This window comes from Elaeis guineensis, chromosome 6, assembly GCF_000442705.2.
Source record: "Elaeis guineensis isolate ETL-2024a chromosome 6, EG11, whole genome shotgun sequence".
In the NCBI taxonomy this organism is placed as follows: Eukaryota; Viridiplantae; Streptophyta; class Magnoliopsida; order Arecales; family Arecaceae; genus Elaeis; species Elaeis guineensis.
The window spans coordinates 117,471,960-117,486,345 of NC_025998.2; the positions used below are offsets into that span (position 1 = coordinate 117,471,960).

The 14,386-nt window shown below is 37.2% G+C and overlaps 1 protein-coding gene across 3 annotated transcripts in view; it reads right to left on the minus strand.

Moving 5' to 3' along the window:
- The window catches only part of LOC105046720 (uncharacterized), a 32,162-nt gene extending 18,301 nt beyond the window's left edge, over positions 1-13,861 (minus strand). For 2 of the 3 annotated variants that reach the window (XM_010925397.4, XM_010925399.4), the window contains exons 1-6: positions 13,725-13,861; positions 12,857-12,970; positions 12,679-12,761; positions 4,541-4,616; positions 4,347-4,414; positions 2,339-2,423 (exon numbers count right to left, since the gene is read on the minus strand). In XM_010925397.4, coding sequence (XP_010923699.1) covers positions 2,339-2,423; positions 4,347-4,414; positions 4,541-4,616; positions 12,679-12,761; positions 12,857-12,947 — 403 coding nt within the window. In that variant the 5' untranslated portion in view covers positions 12,948-12,970; positions 13,725-13,861. Of the gene's footprint in view, positions 1-2,338; positions 2,424-4,346; positions 4,415-4,540; positions 4,617-12,678; positions 12,762-12,856; positions 12,980-13,724 lie in introns of all 3 variants that reach the window. The other variant, XM_010925398.4, reaches the window with a different exon arrangement.
- Positions 13,862-14,386: the final 525 nt, after the last annotated feature.

The window sequence follows — 14,386 nt, forward strand, 5'->3', positions numbered from 1 at the left end:
CATCCCATAAGTGCCATATGGTATGTGCAAAAGTGGATGCAAAGGCTCCAATAGTTGGCACCTAATGGATCTCCTAAAGAAGGTCAAATAACTAAGGAAATAAGGATTCCTAATGCAAGCAGGACTTATATTAAGAGGTTATTTGGTTTTGAATAGGATTCAAACCTTTTGCTTATTTAAAAGAGCCTTCTCTAAGGCTCTTTAGATCTGATTTCCAGCAACCCATGCCTCCTATAGGTGCTCCCCACGCCCCCTTTCTCTTCTCCCCTAAGGTCCCAACACCCAAGGGTGTTGGGCGTCCCATATCTCTACACCCAAGAGGAGCTTGGGCATCCCCTTGCTTACTGGTTTTCAGGCCTTGATTGCTTCATAATCAAGAGAAGAAAAACAAGAGAAGAAGAAAAGAAAAGATCAAAGAGTTGACCGCGATCCAGACTTCGTTCAGATTCGCAGAGAGATCGTTCTTAAAGAAGAAAGATTAACACCAAAGAGAGCTGTTCCAGGTTGATCCTGAGTGGATACCCGTAAAGGCCGGACACTTGCGCGGCTAAAGGAGTACCTACTCTCTTCTAGATCCAGATTTGAAGAAAAAAATTGCGAAATAAATATGTGATTCGATCACATATTCAATTTCAGCATACAATTCAACATGTGTTCAATTTTAGCATATGAAGTAGATCCTTATGTTCTATGTTTTGTGTATGTATGATTAAGATTAAAAGGTGTTTTAATCTTCTATTCCGCTACATTGTTTAGAAAAAAAAAAATTTTGAAACATACATGCATGCCCCAACATGAAATTCCAACATATCATCTTCAGAAAAAGAGTGCTCTAAAACTCATGCTAACACTAAAAAAATATGAGGCTAGTTTTTTGCTGCAAGATGATAACCAAACATTGCACGCCCCCCCCCCCCTCTCTCTCTCTCTCTCTCTCTCTCTATATATATATATATATATATATATATATATGAGAGAGAGTTGGAGGGTTAAAAGCCCCACCTAGTCATATCATGAGGAAGGGAATCAAACCCTGATCTCTTGTATCAACATAAAGCAATGGTACCAACTCAACCAGTTGGCATCATCATATTAACCACTCATTTGATATTAACCACTCATTTGATGGCCAGATAGTGTCAACACTCTGTTATGATAACATCAACCATGTATGTTACTGTTGCAGGAAATAAACCAATTAAATGATTGACTCTGCTTATGGTGCATGCAGAAGTGCTTTCTTTATATTGGACCTCGGTAGCAAAACAGGCAAATGTGTTTCTATCATATGACTATAATAGCAGCATGACTCTCACCATGCACATTTATGCCTAAAATTATTTTTAAAAAGGGAAATTGCGCTATAACATGTATTGGAGTCAAACCATGGCATGGTAAGCACTTTGTTATTTCTAAATGCTCATGTGCAGCATATGTAAGGTGCCTCAGATAAGCTCTTTGCTTCTCTGAGGAAAAAAAAAAGCAAACCAACCAGATTTTTAGATCAAAGCAAGGTATCTCAGGAATTCAATGAACTCGCATCAACTTTTAAGTCAGCCAACAGATCACAAATGCAACCTGAGTACTCAACATACAAGAAGCAGATAAATTTGTGAAGTCACACAGCACATGACTCAAACATTACTCGACAAGAATTACCAAGGGTTAGATCCAGTCTTTCTGTAATATGTAACAGCAATTACTAACTTTTTTGGAGGGTTTAGTAGGAACCTGAAAATATCTATAGTTATTTCGCCGGTAGGGGCCATTGTTTAGACCAAGGTTTGTCATACTGTTCATTACCATACCATATCAGATGCACCATACCGCACTAATACCAAACTGGTATATAGCCTCGTAACATGCCAACACTTGGCAAACCTTGTCTCAGACTCTACCACATATCAACATTGTAATAGGATAGTACCAGTACAAGGTCCAGTATCGAGACGAGCGAACCTTGATTTAGACTATACATAAATACTTTACATAAATACAAAGTTCACTAAAGGGCGGCCTGGTACACAAAACTTCTGCCATTGCAGGGTCTGCATTCGATCAGACGTACATAATCTTACCCTCGCATGCAGAGAGGTTGTTTCCATTATGTAAGTACAAAGTTCAGCTCAAGTATTATAACTATCACAATATTCAAACCATATGTTAAAGTTAAGCATAGTACACATGCCTATATAGGAATCATTGTGGTCCCCTTTTGCAGAAGGGGGCAAAGAGATGCTATATAACGATAAAATCCAGTTTGGCATGAAAGAACTGATTTATTAGCCAAAATTTTTCTATTGTAGGTTATAAACATGAGTGTTGGGAAGGAAATTACCATGCTTGAGACCAGAGTGTTCCTTTTCAACAAGATCGGACAAGTACTCAGTGCCAATAACCTGACCCTCTTTGTTCATGCGAAGCTTCATTATGACAGCAAAAGGTTAGCACAACAACAGGTGACCATAAATTAGTACCAGTTGTACAACCAATGCTACAGAAAATCACAAAATTGTCCAAAGTTGTGGATGAATTTAGACAAATAAACAATGTTGAGATAATGCCACAACAATACTTTAACAGATATCAAACAACATTCCTTAAATTATCTGCCCCATAAATATTCTTTGATGATGATGAGTTATTTGCAGCTTTAGCATCAATGACCTGATATGACGTTTATTCTACACAATGATTTAATAATCTCCTAGTATCACATATATCCAATAGGCTTCTATATAATCAGCAGCATGTGTTAACTCAGCATAGAATTTCATAAACAATTTTATGCTTAATTGCTTATCATATAAAAGACACACAAAAGCGATTTTAAACCAAAGAGTTGTTGAAAAAAAAAATCAGAAAACTTAAAAATGACTGTAAATGGCAAAGTCCTCAAAAAGAAAATGCAGTTCCTCTAATATTATTGCATTAATTCCTCCACCTGATGAAGTTTCTTTCAAAGTCAAACCTTACATTTCATCTCCACCCTCCAACAGAGCCCGTCATATCCTCTTTCTTTGAATGAGCATGATTCTTGTATGTTCAAGATAAGTAAAATAGAGGAGTAAACAACCTTAATTTGGGTGGAGTGGATTCATATTTTCCCCAAATTTCCATCAATTATCAAACCACCAAATTCTAAAAGTGATTGGTCCCCATGCAACTGACAACTGAGAAAAAAGGAAAGATCCATATTTCCAATAGCTCTACATTATCAACACGCCAAGCTCTTTCCTCTTTATTAACCCTTTAAGCTCCTTCTCTTCAACTATCCACCTCTTATCCCTCAAAGAAAATGAAGTATTTGCTCTACAGGTATCACCCTTTCTTTTTCTTAAAAAAAACAGTTTCTTTAAAGAAAAGTGGTTGCATATAAAATCTGCTTCATCAACAGCATTATAAGGAGAGCAGGAAGAAACAACAATTACAACCTTGCATCACTATTAACAGTTCCAAGACCCAAAAGCCCAATGATACAAATCATGGAGTTAATTTCTGGTGCATATTTTTTGGACACAATCAAACTGGTTGTACTGAATTGTACTGGTAAGATACTAGTACTGGTCACCCCTCACAGTACAATACAATACTTTTGCTGGGAATATACCAATAAGCATGCCATGTATTGGTCCAATACCGGTAAGAAACTAGAGCAAGTACCATCATTTCAACCCTTAATGTGGAGATTCAAAGGCCAAACAACAAGTAAAGAAATTTTCTTCTTAAAAAGATGTAAGTAAGAAACAAATCAATAATTAAGTTTCTAATTTGTTTAAGAGCTGCAGTTCTGAACAAGTCTTCAAACTTGAATAAAAACAAATAATAGGCCCGTTTCATGTTAGCAGTAATTAACTGAAGCCAATATAACTGTGTAAATAGGCATCCTAGGACCTCTTCATCTGCATGTGCAGCAAGGTGAGCAGGCTTGTGAAAATCTATGTTTTCTTCTAAATAGCCATAAAGCTATCCATGCTGATGGATTCCAAATAGGCTGCCCTCAAAAATAGCAATGCGATCAATTAGAATACCTAAGGAGTCGAACACCTCCCAACAGACTACAAGGACCATCAGATTGGGCAGTCCACAATATCATCGCTCCGCTACCTTACAGTACACAACTAGTGTTTATATCAGACGTTACCATCCACAGATATCCTTGTGACTTTGGCTCAATATCGCAAATGGAAGTATAGCTCACGTAGCTAAGAGACAAGTGTACAAGATGAAATAAAATGGTAAGATGCACTTTTAGATTGCATCCGTGCATCAAGTATCAAAACTACACACAAACAAGGTTTGCTCTGCACAGAAAGAATCTATATAGAAAGAAACAACATTCTTACCTTCCATATGCTTGTATCCAAGTCCACCTCGTGTTTGCCAGACATGTCAATAGCATCCACGCTCAAGACTATTTATAGTTATCAAACAGCATAAAACAAGTTTTAACATACAAAAGCAGCAAAAAAAGTTAAAAAAGTACAAAAGTATTAAGCATGTTGAGGGAATAGAAGTGTTAGCAAAATATATAACTAACCTTCACAAGGTAATGCAGGGAATGTCATGTTTATATGAATTGGAAGAGTTTCTCCTCGCTTCAGATCTACAGACATCTGCCAGTAGCATGCGGATGCTATCAAAAAATAACAACAAAATAAAGGTGGGACTGTTCTAATGAAACAACTTTCCTAGTAAGTTCCCACCAAGCCATATCTCACAAATGAATACTTTCATTATGCTCACAACTGGACTCACTAAGGCTGTGCCACAGCACTCTTGCTAGAGCATTTAATCAATTGTCCCATTGGATGTTCCAAAGGTTTGAATTAGGCATAAGTTACCAGTGAAAAAGATCATATAATCATTTCATTGCTTCACCTTTTGCATGGTAATTACTTTTTCTTTTCAGATGAGGGGAAAATTCACTTCCACTAGGAGGAAAAAAACATGCTAAAATCTCAGACCAATGCATTATACTCCACTCTTAGCATGCACATATGCACAGCACCGCATGCTAGAAGGTCCACATTGACTCTCTGGCAGAGTACAATATGAACCGTCTTTTGATACTTTGATTCAACCCATGCTAAATCTTCATAACCTTCTACAGTACATGTATTTTCTACCCAACCAGCTAACCAATATGAGAATATATACAAACCTAGAAGGATCTGTCCATCTGATAACATTAGTTACGAGTTTTGACTGCTTGAATCTTAATAGTTTAATAACAATCTTATTGTAAATATTATTCATTGATGATGGACATAGACTTTTGATGCAGCACATCAAGCCGTTATTTTATCTTATTCGTCATGTCATTATTTTTCTTTATCTTATTTATAGTGTTCGATTCAATTTAGCTTAATTATTTTGAGAAAGATTGGATAGGTTGATCGAAACCCGAACCAAATTCTTTTGTTTATTTTTTAGCCAAACGAAGATGCCAATTTAGATTTGCGGAGGCCACATGATTCTCCAACAGATTTATCTCTTATTAGAGAAGAGGGAAAGAAAAGAAAAAGGAAAGAGAGGAAAAAAAAGGAGAAAGAAAAGAAAAGAGAGAAAAAAATGAAGGAGAGAAAATGGCATTTTTGGACCAACCAAAAAAAGAAGAGGAAAAGGAAGGAAGAAGAAAAATGTTATAAATATGGGCTCTTAGGGCTTGAGAAGGGAAGAAGGAAAAAAAAGACTTCATAGAAACCCTAAATCTCCCTTTCTCTATATACAGCTTCCCTCTACCTTTAGATTCGTAGTCGTTTCTTCCTTGCGCCCGGATCGATCACTCCCTCCTCTCCACTTCTTCTAGATCCTCCTTGTCTTTCATCCTTCTCATGCTGGAGTTTGTCCATTGCAATACTGCAAGCCTTGGTGGTCGTGAGTAACCCACATCTGGTGAATCTGTTGCAACCTTGGATCTCGCCGACCTTCACCTTCTCATCCAAGATAATCACCATTATCTCGTCACCATCATAACCTTTTACCTTCTTCACCTTCCTTCAAAACGTGTCCACTTTCTTTTAATAGTTAAGCTTGAAAAGATCCATTTCCTGAAGATTTTTTTTGAGGGGACTTTCTTTTTTAGTTCGTATGGATGTTGCTAATCTATTTTTGGATTAAATTGTTGCTAAAATTTACTTCCTGCGCTGGACTTTCATTAAATTGTTGCGGCTACATCAAGTGGTATCAGAGCAAGTTCTGATCCAAGGATTTTCATTCACATGCATTATTAGAACCATACATCATTGCACACACATTGCATGAACTTATCCCATTTGTACTTCATTATTGTCTAGAAAGATTTTTAAAAAAATATTGAAAGTCCATCTCTTGTATATAGTAGGCTGGCCATAACTTTCTCAAATCATTAACACATCATTGTAGGGCCACTAGCATCTCAAAATGGCAAACAATCACTTAGAAAACCCAAAGGATTGGAGAGAGGCATATGAAAGACAACAAGGGGTCATGAGAAATATGCAAAACTAACTAAATCAAATACAACAAATGTTAGAAGCCATGAACATGACTCATCAACATGGAGGGGATAGAGCCACCAATTCTGAGAGCGACCCTGATGTAGAAGGATTCGACATACCTCCGAGAAGAAACTAGCTGATCCAACATTAAGCAAACACCATACGTTGGGATCAAAGTATTATGATAGATGTCAGTTAGTTTGAGGGTAGGCTAGAATCCGAAGAGTTCCTAGATTGGGTCGACAAGTTAGAACAATTCTTTGAGTGGAAAGAGTTTTTCCAAGATAAAAAGATCGAGTTTATCTCCCTTAAGTTAAAAGATCATGCCTTAGTTTGGTGGAAGCAAGTCCAAAATCATAGGGTTAGAAAAGGCAAAAAAAAAATCGCCTCTTGGAAAAAAAATAAAAGAGAAGCTTAGAGAAAAATTTCTCCCAACCGATTATTGACAAATCTTATTTTAAAAACGTCACAATCTTGGGCAGGGGTCTAAGACGGTGCAAGAATATACTGAGAAATTTTATATCTTATAGACCTGCAATAAACATGAGGATGAAGAACAGCGGATAACTCGCTATCTTGTCGAGCTTCGCCCTTAAATTCAAGATGAATTAACCTTTTGTAATTTTCTGTAGATCGATGTGGCCTACATTCATGCCCTTAAGGCCGAGTCCAAGTTAAAAAGGCAAACACTCTGGCAAGAAAACCTAAGTGGGAAGACCATTGTAGGAACCACAAACCAGTCCCAAAATGACATCCAACCCCCTTCAAAACATGTTATTGATACAAAGGGTAAACAGATTTTACGTCCTAAGCCTCCGAGGTCCAATATCACTTGTTACAAGTGTAGGCAATCGAGTCATAAGTCGTCAGAGTGTCCTTAGAGATAGTTTTAGTCTAGGATAAATTTGATTGAAAATACCGATGCGAGTGAATAGGAAGAAGAGGTAGAAATGCAAGAGAAAGATGCTATTGAAGATAGAGAGATCCTCAATGAGCCTGCTGAAGTTACTGAACCGAACCTAATGCTCAATCGAGTCCTAGTAGCATCCAAAATTATCAAGGACGATTGGAGACGACACAATCTTTTCCGAACTATCTACAGTACCGAGGGAAAATTATGCTCTATTATTATTGATAGTGGGAACATGGAGAACTTTGTCTCCCAAGAGATGGTTGACAAACTTCAATTAAAAACTGATAAGCTTGCACAACCTTATCAAATTGCCTGGTTTAATGATAGGGACGAGATTCTAGTAATACGATGAAATCTAGTTGAGTTTTCCATTGAAAAAACTTATACTGATGAGATTTGATACAAAGTAGTGCCCATGGACGTATGTCACTTGCTGTTAGGAAAATCTTGGCAGTTTGACCGTAGCACCATTCATGATGGAAAGAAAAACATATACATAGTCACTAAGGACAATAAAAAAAATAGACTGATTCCACTCAACAGTACATCAAAGCTGAAATCTAAGTTAAACGTATCCCAAAAACCGTCATCCACTAAAGGACAATCTATGATGGCCTTGAACCAGTCTCAATTTACGAAAAACTTAGCAGAATCTCCCATGATTTATGCCTTAATAATAAAAGAAACAACTGAAACTCCTGAGATTCCCTCAGCTGTTCGACTACTGTTAGACGAGTTTTCTAACATCATGTCAGAAACTCCCTGATGGCCTTTCCCCTATGAGAGATATCTAGCACTGCATTGACCTGGTGCCAAAGATGAGTCTCCCACACCAAGCCCATTATAGGATGAGCCCAGCAAAGTATGAAGAGCTACATCCATAGGTCACTGACTTGTTAAAGAAGCGGCACATTAGAGAGAGTATGAGTTCCGTGGCTGTACCTACTCTCATCACTCCTAAAAAGGATGGAACATGGCGAATGTACGTAGATAGTCGTGCTATCAATAAGATCATGGAGAAGTATAGGTTCCCCATCTCTAGGCTCGATGACATGTTTGACATGCTAGGGGGTGCAAAGATATTCTCTAAGATTGACCTAAAAAGTGGATATCACCAAATCCGTATCCGATCAGGAGACGAGTGAAAAACGGCATTCAAAACCAAAGGACTGCATGAATGGTTGGTTATTCCCTTCAGGCTATCCAATACCCCAAGCATCTCCATGCATACCATGAATCAAGTGTTGCGACCGTTTATTGAAAAATTAATCATGGTATAGTTTGACGACATTTTGATCTATAGCACGAGTCTTGAATGCCATCTGAACCATTTAGACAAGTGCTTCAGATCTTGAGAAAAAATCAGATGTATCTAAACCTCAAGAAGTGTACTTTTTTAACTAATAGCCTCATCTTCCTAAGCTACATTGTGTCTGCCAATGGGATTAAAATAGATCCCACTAAGACCAAGGCAATTCAAGACTAAACAATCCCAAAAATCATAATTGAAATTCGAAGCTTTCATGGACTTACGACATTCTATCGATGCTTCATTCGAAATTTCAGTTCCTTGATTGCCCTGATTATAGATTGTTTAAAAGGAAAAAAAATTTTCTAGACTCCTGAGGCTGAACAAACCTTCAAAATGATTAAGGACAGGCTCACGAGTGCACCCATATTTGCCCTATCTAACTTTGATATGGTATTCGAAGTTGATTGTGATGCTTTACATGTGGAAATAGGGGTTGTGTTATCCCAAGAAAAGCGACCCATATCCTTCTTTAATGAGAAATTGAACAATGCTCGATCGCATGATTCTACATATGATCTCAAGTTCTATGCGATTGCGTAGGCCTTGAAGCACTAACGATCATATTTGATTCATCAAAAGTTCATCCTTAATTCAGACCATGAAGTCTTACGTTATTTGAATTTTCAAAAGAACTTTAACAAGAGGCATGCCAAATGGACTGCATTTCTACAAGAGTATACTTTCTACTTGAGATATAAGCAGGATATAGTCAATCAGGTTGCTGATGCTCTTGGCTATAGGATCCATCTCCTTATCATGGCTTCCTTACAGATTATAGGACTTGAGGCTATTAAGGATCAGTACAAAGACAACCCTTCGAATCTATCATGAAAAAATATTTATCTTCTGATACTAGTTTGTCCTCTGATTTTTGCATTGAGTCTGGATACCTTTTTAGGCAATCCAAGTTATGCATCTCTGAGGATTCGCTGAGAGAGTCCTTGATTCAAGACCTGCACGGTAACGGTTTAGGGGGACATTTCGAATGGGATAAAATTTTGGGGTTAGTTCAAGAGAGCTACTATTGGCCAAACATGCATAAAGATGCAGAATGATTCATTCAACGTTGTATGACCTGTCAAACATTTAAGGGTCAAAAATAAAACATAAGCTTATATACTCTCTCTCCATTTTCTCTACTCCTTAGGAAGACATCACTATGGACTTTGTTCTTGACATATCCAAAACTATACGATATGTTAACTCAATCTTTGTGGTTGTAGATTGTTTCACTAAAATGCCCATTTCATTCTTTGTAAAAAAATGTCTAATGCATCACATATTGCAAACTATTTTTTAATGACATTGTGCATCTGCATGGCATTCCTAGGTCAGTCCCATCAAATAGGATACTAAATTTGTAAATCATTTTTGGAGAGCTCTAATGGCCAGAGCAGGAAGTAAATTACATTTTAGCAGCCCATATCATCTACAAACTGATGGGCAAACTAAGGTGGTAAATCGATCTTTGGGCAACCTTTAAGATGCTTGGCAAGTAAAAAACTAAAACAATGAGATTTAATGTTACCACAAGCTGAGTTTGCATATAATAGTTCCATCAATAAAACTACAAAAAAATCTCCTTTTGAGACCCTCTATAACCGTCCTATTCCCTATTTTCTTGATCGAACATTCATTCCATATCCTGATAGAGTTAGTGCAGAAGTCGAGTCCTACTTAAAACAAATTCAAGAGTGCAATAGTAGGTTCACAAAAGGTTGCGGAATTCCACCACCAAATATAAGGTAGCAGCGGACCTACACCGCCGAGGTATGGATTGTAGTGAGAGAGATGGTGTTTTGGTCTATTTCAGAAAGGAAAGATTTCCAATTGAAAATTATAGCAAACTGGCCAAGAAGAAGTTTGGGTCATTCAAAATTCTCAAAAAGCTGAGAAAGAATGCCTACCTTCTTGATCTGCCATCAGAAGTGCCTACCTCAGTTTTCAATATGAGTGATTTGTTTGGGTATCATGGAGAAGCACCCACTACTACAGGTATCAACGCACTACCTTTCACTATAGATGTAGAGATGACATTAGAATGCATAGAAGAGATTTTAGACATTTGTGAGACTAGGATACGTCGAGGTACACATCGCCGATATTTGGTGCGTTGGCAAGGGTGTCCAATAATTGATAGTAGTTGGATTTCAGAGATAGAGTTGCGCCAGCTTCGAGAGGACCTATACCAAAGTTATCAAGAGGCTATCTCGAAGGGGTTAAGATCTCTCCCATTCGGAGAGAATTGATGCAATGCATCAAGCTGTTATTTTATCTTATTTGTCAAGTCATTATTTTCTTTATCTTATTTGTGGTGTTTGATTCAATCCGACGTAATTATTTTGAAAAAAATTGGATAGGTTGATCCAAACCTGAACCAAATCATTTTATTTATTTTTTAACCAAACAAGGATGCCAATCTAGATTTGTGGGGACCATATAATTCTCCAACAGATTTATCTCTTATTAAAGAAGAGAAAAAGAAAAGAAAAAGGAGAAAGAGAAAAAAAAGAGAGGGAAAAAAAAGGAGAAAGAGAAAAAGAGGAAAGAAAAGAAAAGAGAGAGAGAAAAGAGGAAGGAGAGAAAATGGCATTTTTGGACCAATAAAAAAAAGAAGAAAAAAAGGAAGGAAGAAGAAAAATGTTATAAATATGGGATCTTGGGGCTTGGGAAGGGGAGAAGAAAAAAGACTTCATAGAAACCTTAAATCCCTCTCCCTCAACATACAGCTTCCCTCTACCTTCTGATTCGTAGTTGCTTCCCTCTCGCGCCCAAATCGATCTCTCCCTCCTCTCTGCTTCTTCTAGATCCTCCTTGTCTTTCATCCTTCCCATGCTGGAGTTTGTCTATTACAGTACCACTAGCCTTGGTGGTCGTGAGTAATCCACACCTGGTGAACCTATTGCAATCTTGAATCTCACCGACCTTCACCTTTTCATCCAAGATAATCGCCATTATCTCGTCACCATCGTAACTTTTTTACCTTCTTCACCTTCTTTCAAAATCTGTTCACTTTCTTTTTAATAATTAAGCTTGAAAAGATTCATTTTCTGGATTTTCTTTTTTGGGAACTTTAATATGCAGTTGGTATTGATGTATTGATCTCAATTGTTGGTCTTTCATTTTTAGTTCTTATGGATGCTGTTAATCTATTTCTGGATTAAATTGTTGCTGAGATTTCTTTACTTTCAGTGTTGGAATTTCATTAAATTGTTGCGGCTACATCAACTTTCGTCATGGATACACTAGAACTTTGCATGAAGAACTCTTTGCTTCTCCCTGCCTATAATTATCTCATCTGCAAAAATGGTCATTAAAAGATAAACCCATGACTACATCCAACAAAGACCCAAGATGTGACTACACTTTTGAAGAATAGCACTCATTAAGAAGTGTTCTTATGATGTTAGGTTCTTGCATCCCATGCTTCCAAATAGACTACATGACCACCAGAAAGAAGTTATAATGTGTGCCCTTTTCCAGAATCAGAAATAACATACAGGGCACGTGAATTAATATGAATGGGTGACCCTTAAGTTTCAAGGATTACTTGTAGGTGGCAATTTGATCGATCAACATAAATGTTTAACTTAAGGATGTCAATTATTAATTGTTGGTTACTGCTGATGATAAATGTCTCAATAAACCACTAAGTTTTAACCTTGATGTTTTAAGCCTCAAAACATAAGTCACAAGATTTAAATTTCTACATTTTTGAAAAAAACAAAGCAAGAACAAGACCAAAAGATAAAATTTAGCAAGAGAAGCTCGGGAGCTTCTTGAAACATATCTTAAACCACTGATGTCAATGGAACATCTCTATCCTGACATATGACCTAATGAAAAACATGAAAATCCTTTAAGAGCATTCAAAAGATAGTTGCATGCCCCAATGAGTACTCTTACAATGTCTTATGCAGCATGCCTTTTAATCAACAACCACAAGGGAGCAAGAAGAATTGTTAACAAACCTGATGCACGGTGTAAGTGGTGAGGTAATACTTTAGCTCGTGCACAAACAAGGTGAACATGATGACAAGGCCAATAATAGAAACTACAGAAACATAAAACACAGAGAACAGCTGATGATTAGCCTCTGCACCATTCAATCTTAAATACAGGAAGCAGAGGAACGTGGTAGATACATACCAATCGCTCCAGAGTGAGTCTTCTTTAACAAGTGCTCCTCCGCACGTGGAAATGCATCAAAATTCCTCAAAGATTGCAGCCTCACACCCATTTTCAGTCTTTTGCCCCACAAAACTGCCTCAACTAAATGCACATTATGATTATGAAAACGAAAGAAGATGGTCCACACAATCTTAAGTTAAATAAATGCTACTCTTTCCTTAAATTATTGATACTCATGCAAAAAAAGGGGAAAAACCATTGCAAAGGGCAAATATATTTTGTATCAAATACCGCAGAAAGAATAACACGTAACAAAATACCCATAAATAACATGGAAGCATGGCAACATGTCTCTGAGAAAAAATCTAATGATACTCCCGATGCCACGGATAAGAGAAATTGATTTGAGGATTATACAGTGACGCCTCCCGGGTTCTAGCATCAAACACCACCTCCTCGAGCATCAATTTTGTTTCACCTCCCACCAAAGAATAACCAAACAATAACCATGATGAAGAAAGATGCAACGTTTCAATATCCCTCAATTTAACGGGAAAAGAGCCAAGAAAGCGTCTTAATTTCTTCCGAAGGAAAGAATCCGTTATCCGCATGATAGAATTCCAAAAAGAATTGCATCAAAAATTTAAAAGAAAAAAACAAATTTCGCCACCCGTTATAACCAAAAAAAAACCTAATTCCTCAATCCAAGCATAAAATCCGAAAGGCTTGCGCGAAAGAGGAAAACAATAGATCCCGTAGATTCCGACAACAATGAGAAATTATAAGGTGGAAGTAGGAGTTTATTGATATCTCTTGTGATTCCATATTAAAAAAGAAAGAAAGAAAGAAAGAAAGAAAATTGGGAGGAAAAAATCCCGTCGCCTACCGTAGAGTTTTGGATCGCTGCGAACGTTTTCCCCGCCGGCAATCGAGAGCAGACGAAGGTCTTGATTAATTGTTTCTTATGCTTGTACGGGCGGGGACCGGATCCCAGCGGTCCATCACCCGATAGATGAGTCGACTCCGGGACCCGTCAACCCGCGTGGAATAAACGGATTCGGGTAAAGGTTCTCCAGAATACTGACGTGCACCGAAAATTTAACAAAGTGATGGGGAGCCGTTCACAGGAGTAGCTCTTGACGAGAGAGAGAGAATTCGAGCGGAAAGAAGATTGCACGCCCTAAAGTTTCGATTATATAAAAATTTAACGAGCTTGTAATCCCCATGAGATGCATGGAATATAATTTTTTTAAAATTATTTTATTTTATTTTATTTATTTTATATATATTTTAAAAATAATTAAAATAATAAAAAAATATTTTTACATATCACATGGATTATAAGTTATTAAACAAATCTTGTAAAGATCAACGATCCTGATTCTACGAAATCTCTTCACAAATCCATGATTTCTTATTATGTTTATCTTTAATAATTTTTAAATATTCTATCTCTTCTTCCTTTTTCTCTTTCAATCCTTTCCTCGCATACCAACTCTTCTAATAATAGAGCCGACAATATTACCCATCGGCCACCACTGTAACTAA